General features: G+C 40.1%; 1 protein-coding gene across 2 annotated transcripts in view; it reads left to right on the forward strand.

The window, feature by feature from the left end:
• Positions 1–20,443, forward strand: part of KNDC1 (kinase non-catalytic C-lobe domain containing 1) — a 1,471,539-nt gene that overhangs the window by 1,233,999 nt on the left and 217,097 nt on the right. For both annotated transcript variants that reach the window (XM_044056877.1, XM_044056878.1), the window contains exon 25: positions 8,083–8,165. In XM_044056877.1, the coding sequence (XP_043912812.1) occupies positions 8,083–8,165 (83 nt within the window). The remainder of the gene's footprint in view (positions 1–8,082; positions 8,166–20,443) is intronic.

Below are 20,443 nucleotides of genomic sequence, written 5' to 3' on the forward strand. Positions count from 1 at the left end.
CAGAGAATGAAAAGGCACTTGTTTACATTTAGGGATATAGTTTATCCGGGTTTTGTGCAAGAACAGAGCCAGATTTTAGCTAGGAAGTCCTTGAGTGGTTTCAATAATGGGGGGAGGGCAGGCTATAGACCTGATGGCTACAGGTAAGGAGTTCCAAGACATAACAACCTTCTACAAGTACAAACAATGCTCAGCAGATTTGCTAGGTTCATAGGCTGGTGCCTCACCCTAACAATTCCTTGGCTATTTCTTCCCACGATATTTACTTCCCTGGACCCCTGTCTAGCAGGGTGACTGATGTGATCCCCAGGGTGAATTTCCTATCTCCCATCCAATCATCAAGGTTCCTTTTGAAGAGGGCCGAAGAGGTGCTCTATTTGATATGTATGGGCAGTCTATTCCAGAGTTTGGGGAGTCTCTGGGTCAGGAACCTATCCCTCCAGCATGTTTTTTTAATTGTGGTGACAAAGATTAGATCCCTGGAGCGTGTGGCTCTGAGGGATTGGGATTTCTTTGTGTAGCATGTCCAACAGCTCTGGGTTTGACATAGCCTTGTATGTTGAGCAAAGATTGCCTCTGAGTAGACAATATGTGACAGAGTATAGCTGGAGTTTTTTTTAGAAGGTCAGCATAGGGCATCTGCTTTAGGCCTGTGATTCTTTTAATGAGGTATTTCTGTGGCCTTTCCAGTTGTTGCAGATGTCTTGAGAGGTACATACCAAATGGGGCATTGTATTCTATAATGGATCTAATGAGAGATGAGTACAGTGGGACAATGACCTCCTTTTTTCTGGATGAAAAGCCCTTAGTGATGAGGTGTGCCACATAGAAGGATTTTCCTGACTTTTGTGGTGATGTGGTCATCAAAGATGAAACCACTGTCCACCTGTGTCCCTAAGTCTCTTATCACACTTTTGGTGTTTAGTGTATTGCCACCTATAATTCATGGGTACATGTTTTTTTCCCCAAAGGGGATAACTATACATTTCTTGGCATTGAGCTTGAGCCCATGGCTCTGGCACCAAGCATCTGTTTCTGTAATACCCATTTGTAGAATATCCACATCATTTGGGGATTCAATAATGGCTCCCAGTTTGCAGTCATCTGTGAACTTTGTTAGCCAGAATCCCTTAGTGTTGGCCTGTACTTCAGCGAAGTAGATGCCAAACGAGCTGTCCCAGGACTGAACTCTGAGGTCCTCCACTTGTCTAGAGCTAGAGTTGGAGTCTGCTACTTTTACATTGTAGGTTCAGTCAGTAAGCCAGTTGGCAACCCATCAAGTGACATAGGGATTAATTCCCAGCTTAGTATCTATGATTTCAGAGTGGGGGGTGGTGTTGAAGGCCTTGGCAAGGTCCAGATAGGGTGTGTGGACCACCTTACCCTTGTCCACAGCTCTGGAGACTGATTCAGAGAAGTCAGTCAGGTTCAGGAGACAAGATTGTCCTTTCACGAACACAAACTGGGTGGAGTCCAGTGTTTGAAGGTTGCCAAGTCTTTGTTTATATATTTCATGATAATACATTCCATGGCCTTGCAGATCAGGCTGATTGGGCGGTAGTTCCCAAGGTCCAATGTGGATCCCCCCTTGTGAAGTGGGATACCTGTAGCTGTGCACCACTCAGTGGGCATGAAGCCTGAGGTGAAGCTGTGATTAAACATGACACTTGGGTGAGGTGCCAGTTCATTTTGTAGTTCATGTAGTACAGAGCCCGGGATGTCATCTGGTCCCATGGAGGCTGTATTCTTAGCCTTGGAGAGTGCGATTTTTACCTGTGTGGCCGATATTACCAGAATGTGGTAATCCTTCAGTATTGAGATGGGCCCTTCATAGGTAGGTACTAGGCTATCAGCCCAAGGGCCTACGTAAGCCTAGCCAACAAGGTTTCCTGGCTTACGCCACCCAAGAAAGTTATTTTCCTGTGCCACTGTTGAGCAGACACACAGAAGTGATTCCCGGGTGTATTTCCTATTTCCCATCCACTCCTCAAAATTTTTCTTGGAGTGTTAATGAAGAACTTTGCTTGACAGGGCTGAGAGGGGGTGAAGTTGGCAGTGAATATATCTGCCAAAATATTGGCAAGGTTTGTAGACGGGACTTTCTGGTCACTGGATCACAATGACTAACTGGGAATATTGTTGTGTAAAATGTGTTTTAGTGCTGGACAGGCTGACGGATGCTGGATAACTTTATAGTTGGTAAGAAGCTGCTTATGTGTTAGTTGATGTGGCAGTTCTAACCAGTTAAGGGTTTTTATTGCTCTACCATGGTGGGTTCTGAAAGGGGTATGTGCTACAAATTTAGCAACTTTGTTACTGCATTCCTCAAGTTTTAATTTTTGTGAAGCCTGGCAGTTAGTAAGGATTGGGAGTACCGTACAGAAGAGTGGGGAGAGGATCAGTAGTGCCAAGTGTAGTTTTAGTTGCATTGGAATAAACTTTTTAGCTCCGTAAAGCATCTCTAGTTTTTGATGAGGTTTTCTTATGCAATTTTGTATATGCAGGTCAAATGTGAGATTATCATCCACTATCACCCCTAATAGTTTGCTGTGAGAAGTAACTTCAGTGGTTGTATTATCAAGAGAGAGGAATTTAAATGATGGGATTTGGGTAAAAAAGTAGTAGTTTGGACTTTTTTGGTTGGAGTATGTTATGAGTTACAAAGCCATGTTTCAGTGGCTGTTATAGCTTCCTAAGTATTTTTTTGGAGGTGTCCCATGTTGTCAGATGTGCAAATGGGAGTGGAATCATCTGCATATTGTATTAGGGTGGCCTCTTGTGTGAAAGTATAGAGGGTCTTGGTGAAAATGTTAGAGGAGGTGACCGATGTTAGAGCTTTGCAGTACACCAGTGGTGACTGGGAGTTAAGGAGAGAGCATGGAGTACCATTTTAATGACTGATAACTGTTGGACAGGTAGCTTTTAAACCATGAAAAGGTGGGCTGAGAGAGGCTTAGTGAGGGCATTTGAAGTAAGAGTTTGCTGTGACAAACTGTGTTGAAGGCTTTAGACAAGTTCCAGAAATAGGTAAGCTTTGGTTACTTAAGGGTAGAAATAAGGAGGAGACTAGTTAGTTAGTTATCTCTAGCTTTATTGACAGTATCTATATTAGTTACAGGGGCAGTGCTAGTACTGTGAGAAGGATGGAAACCATGTTGTAGGGGAATGCAGGAGACAGTTTAGCAATTGTTTTTGAATACATTTTTCAAGTATTTTGTGAAGGGGAGATAAGATTGCTGTAGGTCTAAAGTTATTAATGTCAAAGGAAATAATCCTTGGTTCCACCACAGCTGTAAAAATGTTTAAAACAAACTTTAATCTTAAGTAAAAGCAAACATTTTTACATCTGTGGTGCAACTGAGTTTTTCCTACTACATTTATGCTCAGAGCCTTCAGCAATACAGCTATGTTTTCTTCATTTCAAAGTTATTAATGTCTGTTGAATTTCCTCCCTTGTGCAGGGGGGGGGTAATGTTTGACTTTTTCCAGGGTGAGCGAATGTGGGATTCCTGGACTGACCTATTTATAAGGACTGGAACAGGGACAGGCAATGCTATTGGCTGCTGTTTTTCGGTACTCGCTTGGAAGTTCACCTGCTGAAGAGCATGATTTAAGTTTAACAGTAGTATATAGGATGTGGGCACAGGTTTGAAGGTGAAAGGGGATGTGGTGCTATATGGCTGTCGGGCAGGGTTGGGATTAGATGTTTCGGAATTCTTGGTTATAGATGCTGTACCATCTGTAAAATAAGAAAAAGGATAATTGTCCATAATGCATAGAGAAGTACCTTTTGGATTATAACCTTTCCATTCTGTGAATTCTTTTCTTAGTTATTTGTTGGACAAGTATCAATATTATTATCTGGCCCACTGAATTTAAATAAGTGTTGTTTATGGTCTCTTTGGGTATGCTAGATGGAATTTTGGTACATGTTGCTTAATAGCTGTATATCCATTACAATTTTGAACTTGCTATGTCGCTCAAGGGGGATGGACTTGTCTGGTTGTCTTGTTCAATAATTGTAGCAAAAAAGTATCCTGAAATTAATGCATGCATCTCTTCAATAAGGGCATAAAGCATTCTATGTGCACCTTATCCGGAAACTTTAATAATTCTAATTTTTATTCCTCTCAAAGTTTTTAGTACTTTCTTTGCCTTTTCTACTCCCTTACCTGGCATGCCCAGTGTACCTTCTTTTGGACATGATGATCACTTTTTACAGACCACTAAATGCATGGAGACTGACACAGATTCTGATACATCTATATTCAGGAGGCTGTACCCACCAGACTTTGAATGAATTTGAGATTACCTAATCTCTGAGTAAGTCATTCTTCATACTGATGCCAACCCACATATAATGATTTTTGTACATTGTGTTTGTAGTCATAGAACTCTTGATAGTTTCTTTAGCACAACCCAGAGAAAAATGTGATGACAGAACAAAAATAGTCATCATCCCCACATTTTCCGCTGGTGGTTCCCACACCTGTATTTTTGCTAATTTCCAAGGACCAATAATTCTGTAAGAAGGCTTATATTACTGTAATAATTATACTGTGAAAATAGTCATCACCATTGTGTTACTCATAATTGTATGACTTCAAACTTTTTGCAGTATTGCTAGTTTTCTTCAGTTTGCACTTGGTTTGTTGATTGCTGAACAGAAACTATATTTTCATATTTTCTAGTTCTTTAAGTTTATCTCTCTTTCTAGACATTTGCTTTTCTGGACTGAGAATACACTTTATTGAAAAGATACAGAAGTTCTTTAGTTATACAGAAGACCATATCCCCTTGAGCCACACACTGTAGGGATCATGGCACACTCATACAATACGCAGATGACTCAACCATCAACTGCTCAGCCCAGTCCCTACCCAAACTGCAAAAAGTCACACAGGAAGCCTTTTCCTCTGTTGAATAACCCAAACAAAACTAAACTACTCATCTTCCATCCCACCAAACATACTCAAAACAACTCTCACTTTAACATCACAGCAAAAGACAACACCACTATATACCCAACTGAACACACCAAATTGCTAGGAGTGGAAATAGACAATAAACTAAAATTTGACATTCACATATCCTTGACCATAAAAAAAGTCCACAAAAAACTAGGAGTGCTATGCAGAAATAAGCAACTTCTCACTAAAGCAGCAAAGATTTCAATAGCAAATTCCCACCTTATCTCCACCCTACTTTATGCCTCTCCAATATATACCAACCTAAAGCAATGAGATCTAAACAAGCTAGAGACCTGCTACAACAAAATCAAATTCGCCACAGGGGCATCCTACCATAGTCACCACTGTCTCTCACTTGCTGAACTGGGCTGGCTTGAACTCCCTCACCTCCTTCAATGGTATCAACTCTCACTTGCCCACAAACTAGTAAATCATCCACTAAATGTCCCATCCCTCCAGAATCTACTCCAACCCTATCGCACCACCAGACCACTAAGATCCAGCAACAAAAATCACTTGCAGATCACTAAAGCCAATAACTCTGCTGGTGAAGCACTATTCTCTTGCACCATAGCCAAATTATGGAACTCCCTCCCACCCACAATTACCTCCATACCATCATGCACCCACTTCAAAACTTTACTAAAAGTGCACCTAAATACATGCTGGCTATGCCCTTGCAACTCCCACTCTAATATCACCCACCCCATCCAACCACTACCTTTCTTTCCACTCCACTAACTACCTTGATTATAGCAAGCTCAGATGCTCATAAGCCAGTACTTATTATACAGCAGGAACTTCTTCTTGTAACATTTGTTAATGTCTGTTATGTACTTCACAGATAAAGATTCTAGTTGTCTACTGATGTACTATGTTCTTCATCTGTAAATATGTTGTAAGTAATTGCTATGTAAATTGTTAAACGCTATGTAATCCAATGTAACTACTGTCTGTTTATTTTAACTGTGGAGCTTTTCTCCCCGGGCCTCTGCTGAAAATGGACCTACGTCCAGTCGGACACTCCCTGTCAACAAATATAAATAAATAAATATAAACCTCACCACAACAATAAATAGGACGTGCTGGAGGGATAGATTCCTGTCCCAGAGACTTCCCATGCTCTGGAACAACATTCCAATCTACATTAGGCAGAGCCCCTCGCTAACACTCTTCAAGAGAAACCTTGACGAGTGGATGGGAAACAGAAAGTTTACCCCAGAAATCAGTTCAGTGGCTCTGCTGGATAGAGGCACAGGGAACTAATCTAAGGGGGCGGCGAAAGCCAACACATTCTGGCTAGACTTATAAATGCCTTCAGGCAAATAGCCTAGTACCTACCTATGAACCTATATGGTTAGGTCTAAGGAAAGAAAAATTAATCTAATGCATAATTAATCTATGCTGATTAGGAAAATACTGCAAGATACATGAGCAGTGTAGTGGATGCAAGCTCCCTATAATTGCCACGTCTCAAAATTTTGCAAAAAAAAGACAGAAGATACAGTTAAAGGCTGAAAATTAAATATCGCTCTTCTCTGGAGTGTGCGTGTGTGAGGGGGGGCAATCTCAGCACCCCCAAGCTTTTATATATATATATATATATATATATATATATATATATATATATATATAAAATCTACTCAAAAAAAAAAAGAAAAAAGAAACATGCTGAAAATTGGACTTCATATATGGAGGTCCAGATTTTTGGCTTCCACAGTTTGAGACTCGGCAATCCGAATCCCAACATTTTAAACAGTTACCATAGATGCATCCTCAGCCACTCATCTCAACTTTTTACCCTCAGATGTATCCTTGTACTGCCTAGATTTTTCTGATTTCCTTTCTAAAGTTAGACCTGTTTCAAGGTACGTATACAATTAAGTTTAAGTATAGATTCCTTATTATTAACTTTATTCCGTCAAATATATTAAGAGTTCATAATCCAAACAAATCAGAATGTAGTCCCCTGTCTGACCCCTTTCATTTTAAAAGTCAAAACTGTGATTGTAATGCTTAGTTTGTCTTTAAGTGACACGATTTAAGTAACGTAGGACTGCATGAGAGAATCTCTCTTTCCTGCCTGGATGTAGCAGCCTTGGAGTTGAATATATTAACTTCACAGGTGCATCAAAAAGGCTTATGCAAATGCATCTTTGGACTGTGTACAATGTTTTGCCTAAACCAGCATTTCATCCCCATCCCCTGCAGTGCATCTTAAATTCATTCTGTGACATTCAAAGCATGGACCATTCTTTTTTGTTTACTGCATATTACTCCAAGTTGTGGCTTGTTAGACGCAAGTAGCAGTTATGAAAAACTAGGAGTTTTGAAGCTTCTGCACAGTAATTTTTGTCTTTGACATCTCTTAAGTACCTTGCCTTAGGCTTTAACTGATGTCCATTTCGACTCTGGCCAACGTCTTGATCATTTAAATATACAATGAAACCAAAACTTGATCTTCCAACAGTGCTGTTCATTTGTATGGATGAGATGAGATTTCATTCCTTTGCTTGCCTTTCATGGGATGAAACATTTTGCCTTAATAAAGTAGACAAATTGTTGATGTGGTATAAAAGGACAAAGAAAATACTATAAATTTCTAGTTCTTTTAAAGTCTCAAACTCCTCACGCTGTCGGGCTGCATTTTCTTGACATGTGAACATGAAATATACAGTATTGACGTTCTAGTGTCACTGTTAACCCCAGCCCAGAATTCTTTATTGCTATAATTTGCTTGGCAAGACTTTATAATAAGGGGAATTCAAATCCAGACAGGAAGGTTGATAGCTACATGCTTTTCAAATGGCTTAGGACAAACAATGATTATTGAATAAAGGGCACAAATAACTCTTCCTAATATCACTCTGTTTCATTTACATATATTTACTGAATCAGCTGAACACATTTCAATAGTCAAAATTATTATTTTTGGCTTGATTTTGTATTGTAGTTACTTGGCGTTTTACTGTTTCTTTGCTTGCGAATAGGATATGTAATTAAAAGGAAATAAAACCATTTTAATAGCTATGTGGCTAAATTAATGACTTGCTATGCATGCATGATTTGATGCATTCACTTTATGATAATTTGCTATTTGTGTTTACTTTAGGAGATGTTCCAGAAATGTCATGCAGTGCACTTTCTGAATTCAAGAGTCCTTGGTGTGAAAGATAAAAATATAGCCATACAAATGTAAGTCACACACGGTAATTTTATAGATAATATTCACAGTCTAATTTTTGAGTCAACAGAAACGTAGATTATACTGCATCAAAAATGCTATGAAAATATAACAAAGAACATCTTTTATAATCAGTTTTAGCAGTTGATACCGCTGTAATATTGGCCACTGATGACATTTTTTTTCCTTAAACTATGTAGGTACTTTACTTTTTTTCAGTGTATTTCACTGGGCCTTTCCACATTATTTGCTTTAAAATAATTCATTGATTGAGACATTCAATGCATTGTTCACTCTCTGTAAAATTGCTCTTGTGTGACTTCTGATGCAGTATCTCCACACACGTATAACAAACTGTGTCATGTCTTTTAGTTCTACCATCTTTTTAAGTTGCCATCTTTTTCATCATACATGACATATGATACTCCAAACCTCCTCATTCTACAGTCTTCTGTGTAAATTTACATGTTTTCACTTGCAGGACTCCTCAAAGCATTGGATTCACCACTTGCACCCAAATGTGTTAGTCTTAGACAGATTCGCACCCAGGCTGGCTAAGATCCTTATGATCCATTAATTCACAGATTGGAATAGAGTCACAGTGACTCCTTTGCTCCCCCAGGGTGAGGGTTGGGTGAAGAGAAGACATCTAGTGAGAGTGATATGGGCCTTTCCACATACCCTAACTGAGTCTATCCCCATGGTGGCCAGCTGTTACACTTGTTCCACTGCTCCAAGAAGTCCACAAGTAGACTTCCATTTGTTTAAGATGATCTTTCCTTGGTTTTCCATCTCAGGACTCCATGCCTGTCATAACAGCATCCTGATGATGATCTTCATGTTTCACTGTTGCAGTCATTACATTTGGGTAATCTACTGGCAGGTTGCCCTCAGCTGGCCTGATTAACAAAGTCTTGAGTCCTGCGTCGGTTGCTGTCCCTTCTTCCATGATGTCAGGTCATCAGGGGTATAAAATGTGCAGCCGATGCCGTTACATCAGTCTTTCTTGCCATGCGGTGCCCAAAACAGAAGCAGTTCATAAGTGCCGGTCAGCCAACTTCTGAAATTTTCGTTTTCGAGTTTCAGAACCAAAGTCTTCAACTTAAAGCTAAGTATTCCATTGGGGAAACTTTTTCTTGCTCCTTACCGATGTCAGTAAAAGTTAATAACTGCATTACTTCTGGAAAGCAAATACCTCATAAAGATTTTCATTCGTAGTGTATTCCTTACCTAGGCCCTGACCACGACGTATCTTGCTGTCAGTTTTGTGCTTTATTTAATCGGCGCACTATCAGTCGTCAGTACATTTTTGCCTCTAAATATTTAGATTCTTGGTTTAATTATCCAGAAATGTCATCGGTTAGCCATCCGACTACCGGGATTCCGAAAAAAATGCAAAGGTAAAGACAAAGAAAGGCCGCTGAGGTCCAAAACTGCCGACGACGCTTCTCATAAGCCAGTCGCCAGTTCTCAGTGAGGTGCTTTCACAGCCCCTGATATCCACTACTTTTGTTACACAGGCCGGTATGCCGCGAGATGCTTCACCTATGGAACCCGCGGATGTCTCTACCTTGGATGGGTCCGGAGCCACTGTGCAGGCACCGGGTTCTGAGGGTGTATTCAGGCCTACAGACTTGCATATTAAATCGACACCTCCTTCATTACTAAGGCCTAAATCTCGATCCATGTCTAAAAAACCGACGCCCAGGCCACATGCTCAGGCCTCTATGCCTAAAAAACAAATGATAAAAATGGCTGAAGATCTAATTTCTCTAATCAGGGGTAGTCAACCCCCCCCCCCCCCCCTCTGAGGCCTAGGGCTGAGCTTGATTATGAATTTTCTGATCAGGATTCTGTTTGTTCTGATTCTTCTAATGACCTGGATTTGTCCTTACCTAGTTATGAGGATTCTGATGCAGAGGACTCCATTCCCTCTGCTTCCCCTCCTGAGGATTTTTCTTTTGGAGAAACTTTACATACTTTAAGGGAGCATTTCCACTGGGAAAGCCAGGAATTTTCTGATTCAAAAAAGAGGCTTGGGGATTTCCTTCTTCTACCTCAGCATAGGCCTTTGGCTATTCCTCCTGTACCGGACATTGTTGTTGATGTGTTCTCGGAAGCCAGACTGGCCCCTGATTCCCTGCCTCCATCTGCTAGTAAACCTGACAGATACTACAGGGTTCCTGAGTCCCACAAGTTCCTTTTCAAAAATCCTGTTGCAGATCCAGAAACCATTTCTCAGGGGCCCAAGGGAATTAAGGCTTATACTGCTAAAAATCCTACCCCTTCTGATAGAGACTCCAGGGCACTGGATAAATGGGGTAAAAAGGTTTATACTTCTGCAGCCTTTCAATCAGAGCTTTAAACTGCCAATTTCATATGTTAAAATATCAAGAGCATATTACTTGACTGCTTAAACAGAAAATGTTGATTCCTGACTGTGTGGAAAATAAAGATTTATAGGATTTAATGCATTCTGCTGAACAAGTTGGAAAACATACTTTGCAATGTGGTTTCGATTCTTTAGAAGCCTCCTGCAGGGCTGCTGTTTCTGGGTCTGTGCTTAGAAGGCATGCTTGGCTTAAGGAGCGATCTTTGCCTGGTCATGTTAAAGCTGAATTGTTGGATGCTCCTTTAAATCAGGACCGCCTGTTTGGCAATAAGGCTGAAGAAGTTCTAAAAAAGATGACAGATAAAGCAAAATCTATGCAAACTGTTAGATTTCTTACAAGTGCAACCTCCAAGATATAGTAGGCACTTCCCTACTAAGAATTGGTCCTTTCCAGCCCCTTCCAGATCCTCTCAAGCCAAACTCAGACACAGCAAAAACCCCAGGTTTCAGTCCCAAGGGACTCTCAGAACTAAGCAGTGGGGGCCTCCACTTCCAAATCTGGAAATAAAACACCCCCCTATGGTAAACAGTCTCAATGACTTCCTTTTAAAATTACCAAGCACTTATCTTTTAGCCGCCCCTTTGGGGGGAAAGATTGCTCTTCATACAAAGAACTGGAAACTCGTAACCCAGGACAAATGGGTTTTAAATATAGTGCCCCAGGGATACATATTTCATTTCCACACATTGCCAACACCAAATGGGTGGCCATACCTACCCCCAAATCAGTGGGCAGAGGCTCAAAAACAAGTACTTTCCCACTTAAGCATGGGGGGGTTATTCATCTGGTACCAGAAGAGGAAAAGGGGCAAGGTTTCTATTCCAGTCTTTTTCTGGTGCCCAGAAAAGACAAATCATGGCGTCCAGTTCTGGACCGGTCTACTCTAAACACCTTTCTGGAGATTCCAAAATTCAAGATGCTGACTCTTCACCAGTTACTTCCTATGCTAGGCAAAGATGCCTGGTTGGCAACTCTAGATTTAAAAGAAGCATACCTGCACATCCCAATCAGGGAATCCTGCAGAAGATACTTTCGCTTCATAGCAGGCTACTTGCATTATCAGTTCTCTGCACTGCCCTTTAGCTTGTCTACTGCACTCAGGGTATTCACAAAGTGCCTGGCTCCAGTTATTGCATTTTGCAGGCAAAAAAATATTGAAATATATCCATACCTGGACGATTGTCTGATTCAGGCAGAAAACCAGGGCATACTTCTAAATCTGGCGTTTGTAAAAAAGGGTTCTAACTTGTCTGGGGTACACCATAAATGAAAAGAAATCACAACTGGGTACCCTGTCAACAGATTACATTCTTGGGTGCAAGCTTGAATACAACTGCCCAGATGGCTTTCCTCATTCCAGACAAGCAAATTCCTTTGGTAACTTACTTCAAACAAGTGGCCACAAAAACCCTGCTAATACAAGACAAATACTCCAAGCCTTTGGGTTTATGGCCTCCTGCATTCTTCTAATTCCATATGCAAGACTGCATATGAGGAAACTACAGTGGTATCTAAAAAGTCTATGGAGTCAACATTGTCACAGTCTGGAAACAATTATTCTGGAGTTCCTATGGTGGGCAGAGGCCTGCCACCAAAACAAGGAACTACCATTCACACTACCCCCTGCCACCCAAACACTAACTACAGATGCATCAGACTATGCATGGGGGGGGGGGTTCACCTGGCACAGAAGTGCATTCAGGGCAAATGGAACCCAAATCAAATGCACCTGTATATCAATCAAAAATAAATGTTAGCTGTACAGAATGCTCTGACAGCCTTCAAGGACTACATTTTTCCAGGACAACTAATGGTAGAGAGAGACAACACCATGGTTATGTGCTACATAAACAAGCAGGGGGATACACATTCCTACCCCCTCTGCAGACTAGCCATGGTATTGTGGAACACTGCCTTGAGCTACCAAGTGCACCTACAAGCTCAATTCCTGCCAGATGGACTAAGCAGAAACCTCCTGGACCCACTCGAATGGAAACGGGAACAACGGATTTTCAACATGTTGACAAGTGAATGGGGGAGCCCAGACATAGATCTATTTGACTCCCCCCAGAACTACCAGTTGGACATGTTTTGCACAAGGACTCCCCACAAACAAGCCTGGAAAGTGGATGCTCTGTCCTTCAGCTGGAAAAACCTATCAGTCTACACCTTTCCCCCTCTGCCTCTGCTCTCCAAAGCTCTACTAAAAGTCAAACAGGACCAACCAAGGATGATTTTGATTGCTCTAGACTGGCCGCGCCAACACTGGTACCCCCTCCTGTGCAGTGTGTCGTAAATATCTCCATGGAACCTGCCTCAGACCCCTTCCCTGCTGTCTCAGCACCAAATTCTGCACCCTCGGCTTCCAACATTGAACCTTGCAGCCTGGCTAATCACTTAAATTCACCCTTATCCCTCAGCAAACCTGTGATGGATGTCATCTTGGAGGCGAGAAGACCTAGTACTAGAAAATCTTATGCTGACAAATGGAAAAGATTCTGTGCCTGGAACCAGTCTTTAGCGATGAGCACAGCAGCGCCCAATTTACCTTAGATTTTGCAATACTTAACTGAGATGCTTGCGAAAACCACCGCTAATTCAAAAGCCAAGAACTCGACTCAGGCCAGTCCAAAACGTAATACAGTACTAATAGCTTTTACAGTGGCTTAATAAAATTTGTTGTTTTTCATGTTTTGGACTGGCCTGAGGTGAGTTCTTGGCTTTTGAATTAGCGGTGGTTTTCGCTAGTTTGTTTTTCCGGTCTTGAAAGTTTATTTCTTTGGTGTTTTTATGTCCACCACTTCATCGCCAGCAGGGTCTATGCCAGAGCCAGGAGATTTAACTATTTTAATCAACCTTCTCACTGAGAAAGTGGAAAACTTAATGCAACATGTGGAATGTCTTTTGCAGAGTACTTCATTATTAAATGGACTTAATACTTCACAAACACGCTCCTTGCAGATGCCTTTAACTGGATCTTTGGGTTTGACTTCACCTAACGGAATTATTAATGAATCAGAGGTTCTACCTAACCTTACAACTCATTTGTTGATGCAAGAACGAGAAGGGAATATGAAGAATTTAGTAAGTGGCTGTAAGAGCCCCCCAGGTGCACTTGGTTTAGCACAACAGAACAACATCTCGGATGGCCAAAAGGGAAGGTATGTGAATTTTTATTTAAATGAATGGCTTAATAGATCATTTTGTTTTGGATTCGAAAACGACCGAGCTAGTAATGAAGTTATTGAACATGAGAATGTGAGTCTGCCTACTAAATTACATGTTTTTGATCAGAAACTACTTAAAAGTAGAAAATTACAACTTGAGGTGGCATATTTCAATGAATGTAGGCAAGCACACATAATCCCTAAAGGCCTCCGATCCTGGCAATACTCAACAGGACTAGAGGAAGATTCTAAATTCCACCAGGATTTGATAGCCCTGTTTGATAGACATGGGAATGAGTTGTTAAACCTAATTAGTGTACATTATCAAGAGACTATTAATGAGTTGAATAATGAATTATCCGTGTTAGATGAGATAAAAACTGATGTTTGTTTCCCAAGGTACAGATTTGAATATGAAAGGTCATATACTAGTATTGACCACTATATAACAAAGATGACCTCAACTAAAGTCAAAAAAATTACAAAGAGACATTAAGGCTTATAAGGATGGTGTAGCATATCCAAAACCCCCTACGTCTCGGGGTAATTTTCTGAAAATTAACCCTAATCTACCAAAACATCCAGAGAGGCCCTGTGGAGAGGGCGATATAACACCAGTTATGGAGCAGAACGGGGGGGGGGGGGGCATTCAAGAGAGACTGAGTCTAGAAGGCGTGGATGGAGCAGGGAGATATTGATAATCCAAGTCAATTTGATACAGGATTGGTCGGGGTAAATTTTCAAACACAAGCCTCGTCTCCTCAACAAACATAGAGCAGAATGACAAGAAACAAATACAAATCGAGAAAGAACTGATGGAAGATGTTAGATTTTCTAATACCCGATCAAATAAACCCTTTGAAGTGATATATAACACAGGGAAGGACTTCAAAATATATAATTATTCAAATTTTGTTTTCTCCCAACCCCTTGTTGACATTTTAGCCAAGGGCTTAACTTTTATACCCTCTAGACTTGCTAGTGTTGATAAATCAATTTTAGACCTTAAACTTTTTGTGAGAAAGTTGAACTTGGCCCTTTTATTGGGAGAGATGGTCCAACCAAGGCCTATGTATCACATTCCAAGTACATATAAATCCACCTTTGGCCCCTTGCTTGGGAGTGTTTGAACATGTGTGATGTGGACATTAGGAATTTGCTTAAGTGTAAACGACAGACCCACTTCAACATTTCCAAAATGTAATTGGACTCATTGGAAGCTCTCAGTTCTTCTATCAGAATAATGAAACCTGACAAAGGAGGTGGATTAGTAGCTATGGAACAGGATGAATATATAGACAGACTTTTAGCGATACTTTCTACAGAGACTTATAGAGAAGTATCCAAGAATGAATTGAATATTAGTATGAACCGTGTGCGGTCATACTTTGAAGACATGTTCATTAGTGGGTTTCTGGATATGGACATTTACAATTTTATTTCTGTACCCTCACCACACATTCCAGCATTATTTGGGAATCCCAAGATTCATAAAAGTATTGGTGATCCCCCTATGCACCAATTAGTGAACGCGAGGGGTAGTATTACCTATGCAGTATACTAAGGTAGTAGACACCATCCTCAAACAATATGTATCGCAGGTGCCACACATAGCCAGAGATTCTTGGTCCTTTTTGGAAAAAGTTGGACTAGCTACCTTTGAAGGAATTGCCTATTTTCTGACCATTGACGTAATTGATTTATATTCTTCAATTCCCCATGAGGTAGCACTTGAATGGATTCAATTGGAGATGATTTATTACCAAGCTCCACCCAAAGAGATATCTATGGTGAGCGAATTGTTGAATATTCTTTTGACATGTAACTATTTCACATTCAATAACAGATGGTTCCATCAGTTGATTGGTGTGCCTATGTAGTCTCCATGTGGCGCCAGTGTAGCTAATTTGGTCATGACTCATTGGGAAAGAACATTTGCCTTTCCCAATAATATTATTCAAGAGAAAGTCATTCTGTACATAAGATTCTTGGACGACATTTTTATCTTGTTTAATGGCTCACTGGAAGAAGCCCAAGACCTAGTGACTCGGCTTCAATAATTCGTCTGACTTTTTGAAATTTACTTGTACAACAGACATGGAGAAGATATCCTATTTGGATGTGGAACTTTATAAAGACAGAAGTCTAGGTCACTTTGGAGCCAGAATCCATCGGAAATCAACTTTCTCTAATTCTTATCTACATTATGATAGTGACCATCCACTTCACCAGAAAAAGGCTATAGTCAAAGGACAACTTGTAAGAGCAGCTAGGATGGTGTCAAGAGATGGTGAATTTTTGGAAGAGTGTGATTTCATAGCCAATTTATTTCTGGATCGAGGTTATCCAGAAACCTTGATTGATGAGTTGTGTTTTGAAGTTAAGACCAAGAGAGCTAATGGCTATTTTTCTTCTATCTTTAGTCATGTTGTTCCTGAATTGAGTCATTCTCCATCACCTGTATGCCCTGATTCTCAGGGAAACCTGTCCAGGTCCAATTTTATTTTAACTTTTAATACAGATGCCAATGACATAGTTACTATAATCAAGAGGAACTGGCCATTACTATCCCCTGAGTTACTTGGAGGTCCAATTTTTGATAAAGCCCCAGTGATAACATACAGAAGGGGCCCTGACATCAAAAATATTCTGGAATCTATGTGAAATTTAGTAACACCAAGATCAGGGATGTATAAATGTAATATGTGCAATTATTGCAGATTTGTCCAGGCAGGTACAGCCTTTACAGTTAAGAACAGGAAATTCCTCATCAGGGAATATTTCACTTGTTCCAGTACCCAAGTGGTATACTTTGCTCAATGTTCATCATGCCCCAGGTTTTACATTGGCAAGACTGAGAGGAAACTCCAGGAAAGAATGTACGAGCATTTGTATGCCATAAGAAGAATGAAAACAGACAATGCTTTGGCTATGCACATCCAGAACAACCCAAACCATGAGTTTACATTTATGGTTATAGATCAGCTGTATAATGCCAATTCTTATGGACCTGAGACATATAGATTAGAATGTAAAGAGCTTCTTTGGCAATTAAGATTGGAGGCATATCGCCCCCCCTGGTCTTAACAGCTCGTTATCCATTACATATCGCCCCCCCTGGTCTTAACAGCTCGTTATCCATTACATATCACCCCCCTGGTCTAACAGCTCGTTATCCATTACATATCACTCCCCCTGGTCTTAACAGCTCGTTATCCATTACATATCACCCCCCCTGGTCTAACAGCTCGTTATCCATTACATATCGCCCCCCTGGTCTTAACAGCTCGTTATCCATTCATTGTTTTTTAAAACTTAAAAGTTTTAAGAGGTGACAAGCTGTTTATTGTCAAAAAATGGAAAATGAGAGTCGACAAATTAATGGTTTCATAACTCTTCATTAGTCGACAGTGGTGGAGGGTTAATAGTTATCAGTTATTGTTATGATTATACATCATTATTTTGCAATATATATTATTGATTCATATGTTACAAATTAATGGTTTTATAACTCTTTATTAGTCGACAGTGGTGGAGGGTTAATAATTATCAGTTATTGTTATGATTATACATCATTATTTTACAATATATATTATTGATTCATATTTTATTATTTAGTAATTTTAGGTCTAGATACGCTAACTTTTAGACCCGTTTTATTTAATGACAGTATTAAACCTATACTGAGTAACCTAAATTTATGTTATATTATATGTTACATGTTATATTTCATATTTCTATATTATTATTTTTATTATTTAGTGAGATATGATTAATATTATATTATTTTTCTTGGGTAGCTGTTCTAGTTATTTAGATACTTAGGACAGTATGCATTAATTTTATTATATTTATTATAATCATTACATTAGTTATTTTACTTGAAAGCAGGCAAGGTACAATGTATGCATAGGTAATTTTTGATTAGGAAGCGTCGCACTTCCATTATTTATATTTATGCTGTAGGTTGAATATTGTTATTTTTATGTTATTATATATTTTACATATTTATCTACTTTATACAGTTTAAAATCAAAATATTGGGCTTTTTTCTTTTAGTTTCAAAGCCTGCTATTATTGCAGTCTTGGTGTATGATTTTTTTATTATGTTAATAGAGAATTGTAAATGCACCTTAGTTAGCTGTGATCTGTACCTTTAAGGAGCTAAAGGGAGAGCAAGGGGCGTGGTTAAGTGTTTCAATGCTGGTATTTAAACTCACTTGTAATGGTGAGAATGTTTTGCTTGTCTGAAGAAGTTAGTGCAAGGTACTAACGAAAAGCTTTTACAGTGGCTTAATAAAATTTGTAGTTTATGTTTTTTACGTTTTGGACTGGCCTAAGTCGAGTTCTTGGCTTTTGAATTAGCGGTGGTTTTCGCTAGTTTGTTTTTCCGGTCTTGAAAGTTTATTTCTTAACTGAGATGCTTCACAAGGGCCTGTCCTTTTCCTCTATTAAAATCCACGACTCAGCTATTTCAGCTCACTATAACACAGAACCACCTCTCTTCTCTCATCCCCTGCTCAAGCAGTATCTCAGAGGGGCAAAGAACGCAAGACCACCCAGGAGAGCTCCTACCCCTGCCTGGGGCCTTAACTTTGTTTTGGAGAAGCTCACTCTACCTCCTTTCGAGCCAGCTGCTACTGCAGACTTAAAATTTCTTTCTTGGAAAACAGCCTTCCTTTTAGCAATCACTTCAGCTAGAAGGATATCTGAATTACAGACCCCTATGGCAGTGGAGCCTTTCATCTTTCATGTGGACAGGGTATCTCTCAGAACCAATCCATCCTTCATGTCCAAGGTGGTTTTCATTGTGGCTCTTAATCAGTCCATTCATTTGCCAACCTTCTCTCCCAGTCCACAGAACAAACTTTCCCAGTCCACAGAACAAAGGGGAACGGATTCTGCATTCATTGCATGTGCACAGACAACTTGGGTTCTACTTGGACAGGGCTAAATCTCGAAGAAAATATGAACAATTGCTGATAGCATTTTCTGCAGGGGCAGAGAGGAAGGCTATTTTAGAGCAAAGCATTTCTAAATGGATAAGCCATTGCTTTCATTTCTGCTATAAGCACCATGGAAAACCTATCCCCCAGGGGATCAGATCTTACTCCTCCCGGGCTGCATCTACTTCTGCAGCCTTTCTCAGAGGTGTTCCTACCAGGGATATTCTAGAAGTTACTACCTGGAGCTCCGTTCATACTTTCACCAGGCACTATCATTTACCATTTTTGTCTAAATCCAGAGCTGGCTTTGCCACTGCTGTCTTGCAGGGCCTTATACCTGGCCCTAATGCTATATAAACTCCTCCTCCCAACTATAGCTTTGGGAATCTACCCAAATGTAATGACTGCAACAGTGAAACACGAAGAACATAGTACAGTTGTGTACACTTATAAATGTAGATGTTCAAGTGTATTCACTGTTGCAGTCCTGGTTACCCTCCCTCCAGTCCCTTAGTTTTCTCTGGCTATACCTCTACTTTCCTTTACTATGCTTAAAAGCCTTTTTCGTGTATTTGCTTTTGGTTGGAGGTATACTTTTGTGTTTTTGTGTTTATTTGCTCCCCATTAGGGGGGCACCTGGCATCTGGGGCAAGAAAATCTGATGTAATGGCATTGGCTGCATGTTTTATACCCCTGATGACCTGACGTCATGGAAGAAGAGACAGCAACCAAGACTTTGTTAATCAGGCTGACTGAGGGCAACCTGCCAGCAGATTACCCAAATGTAATGACTGCAACAGTGAATACACTCGGACTACATTTATGGTAAGTGTACACAACTGTACTTTCCACCGTTTAACCCACCGGAAAAGGCATGTGCTAAAAGACAAAATCACTTCCTTCCCCCAGGATGGGCATTAAGACATCAGTCTCTCACTGTCAGCATTCCTGACAACTTTCTAAACTGCTAATTAAACTCATGTCATCTGGGGTACAGCCTGGGCTGTTGTGTCTGCCACTGAGCTAGGCCCTATCTAAAAATATCAAGGTTCTTATGTCTGTTTGAATAGTTCATACTTATCCTAACATTTTAGCATTCTTTGTGTGAACTGTTGCTGATCTGCATGCCTTATCCCTGTTTGTATACTAAGTGAGGCCTTACAGAATGGACTGCATTTTCATTATATTATTTTCTTTATATTTGTATGTATTAGTTATAACTGTCTAATTTACATTTAACTTTTATTCACTGTAGTTTTCACTTAGTTGACTCGCCTGTTTAGCCTGAAAATGGATATTTACTATTCATATTAAAAATTCTCACATTTTTTTTTCTTGTACTGCAAATCTGAATTTGTGTTTCTTTTCCTGGTCACCAGGATTGCACGCAGCGTCTTTCCTCCTCCTGAGGAGAGACGGGCACTTATATGTTGGTCTGTGCTCTGTTCTAGGCCAAAGGCTTGCTCTTCCGTTTTATTCCTGTGAGACCTGGTCTCCCGGTGGTAACAGACTTTTGTTGTTGTATTGTGATTTCATTGCTTTGGCATTCATCCATTTATTTGTAAATGGGTTTAAGAACTTTGTAACTGCTAAGCAGAAGGCAAAAGAAGATACATATGTAAAGGATTTAATAGGCAGAAGGTAAAAATACAAACTCTTATGTTAACACAACAAAGTCCTAAAATGACAGAGTCATTCACACTTCACATTCACAGAAGGTTACTAGACAAAATAACAGGGTATGTTGTTGGTAGGTATTCACACTGACGTTTGGTCTGGCATA

This window comes from Protopterus annectens, chromosome 14.part0, assembly GCF_019279795.1.
Source record: "Protopterus annectens isolate FY-2018-M chromosome 14.part0, PAN1.0, whole genome shotgun sequence".
Lineage (NCBI taxonomy): Eukaryota > Metazoa > Chordata > Ceratodontiformes > Protopteridae > Protopterus > Protopterus annectens.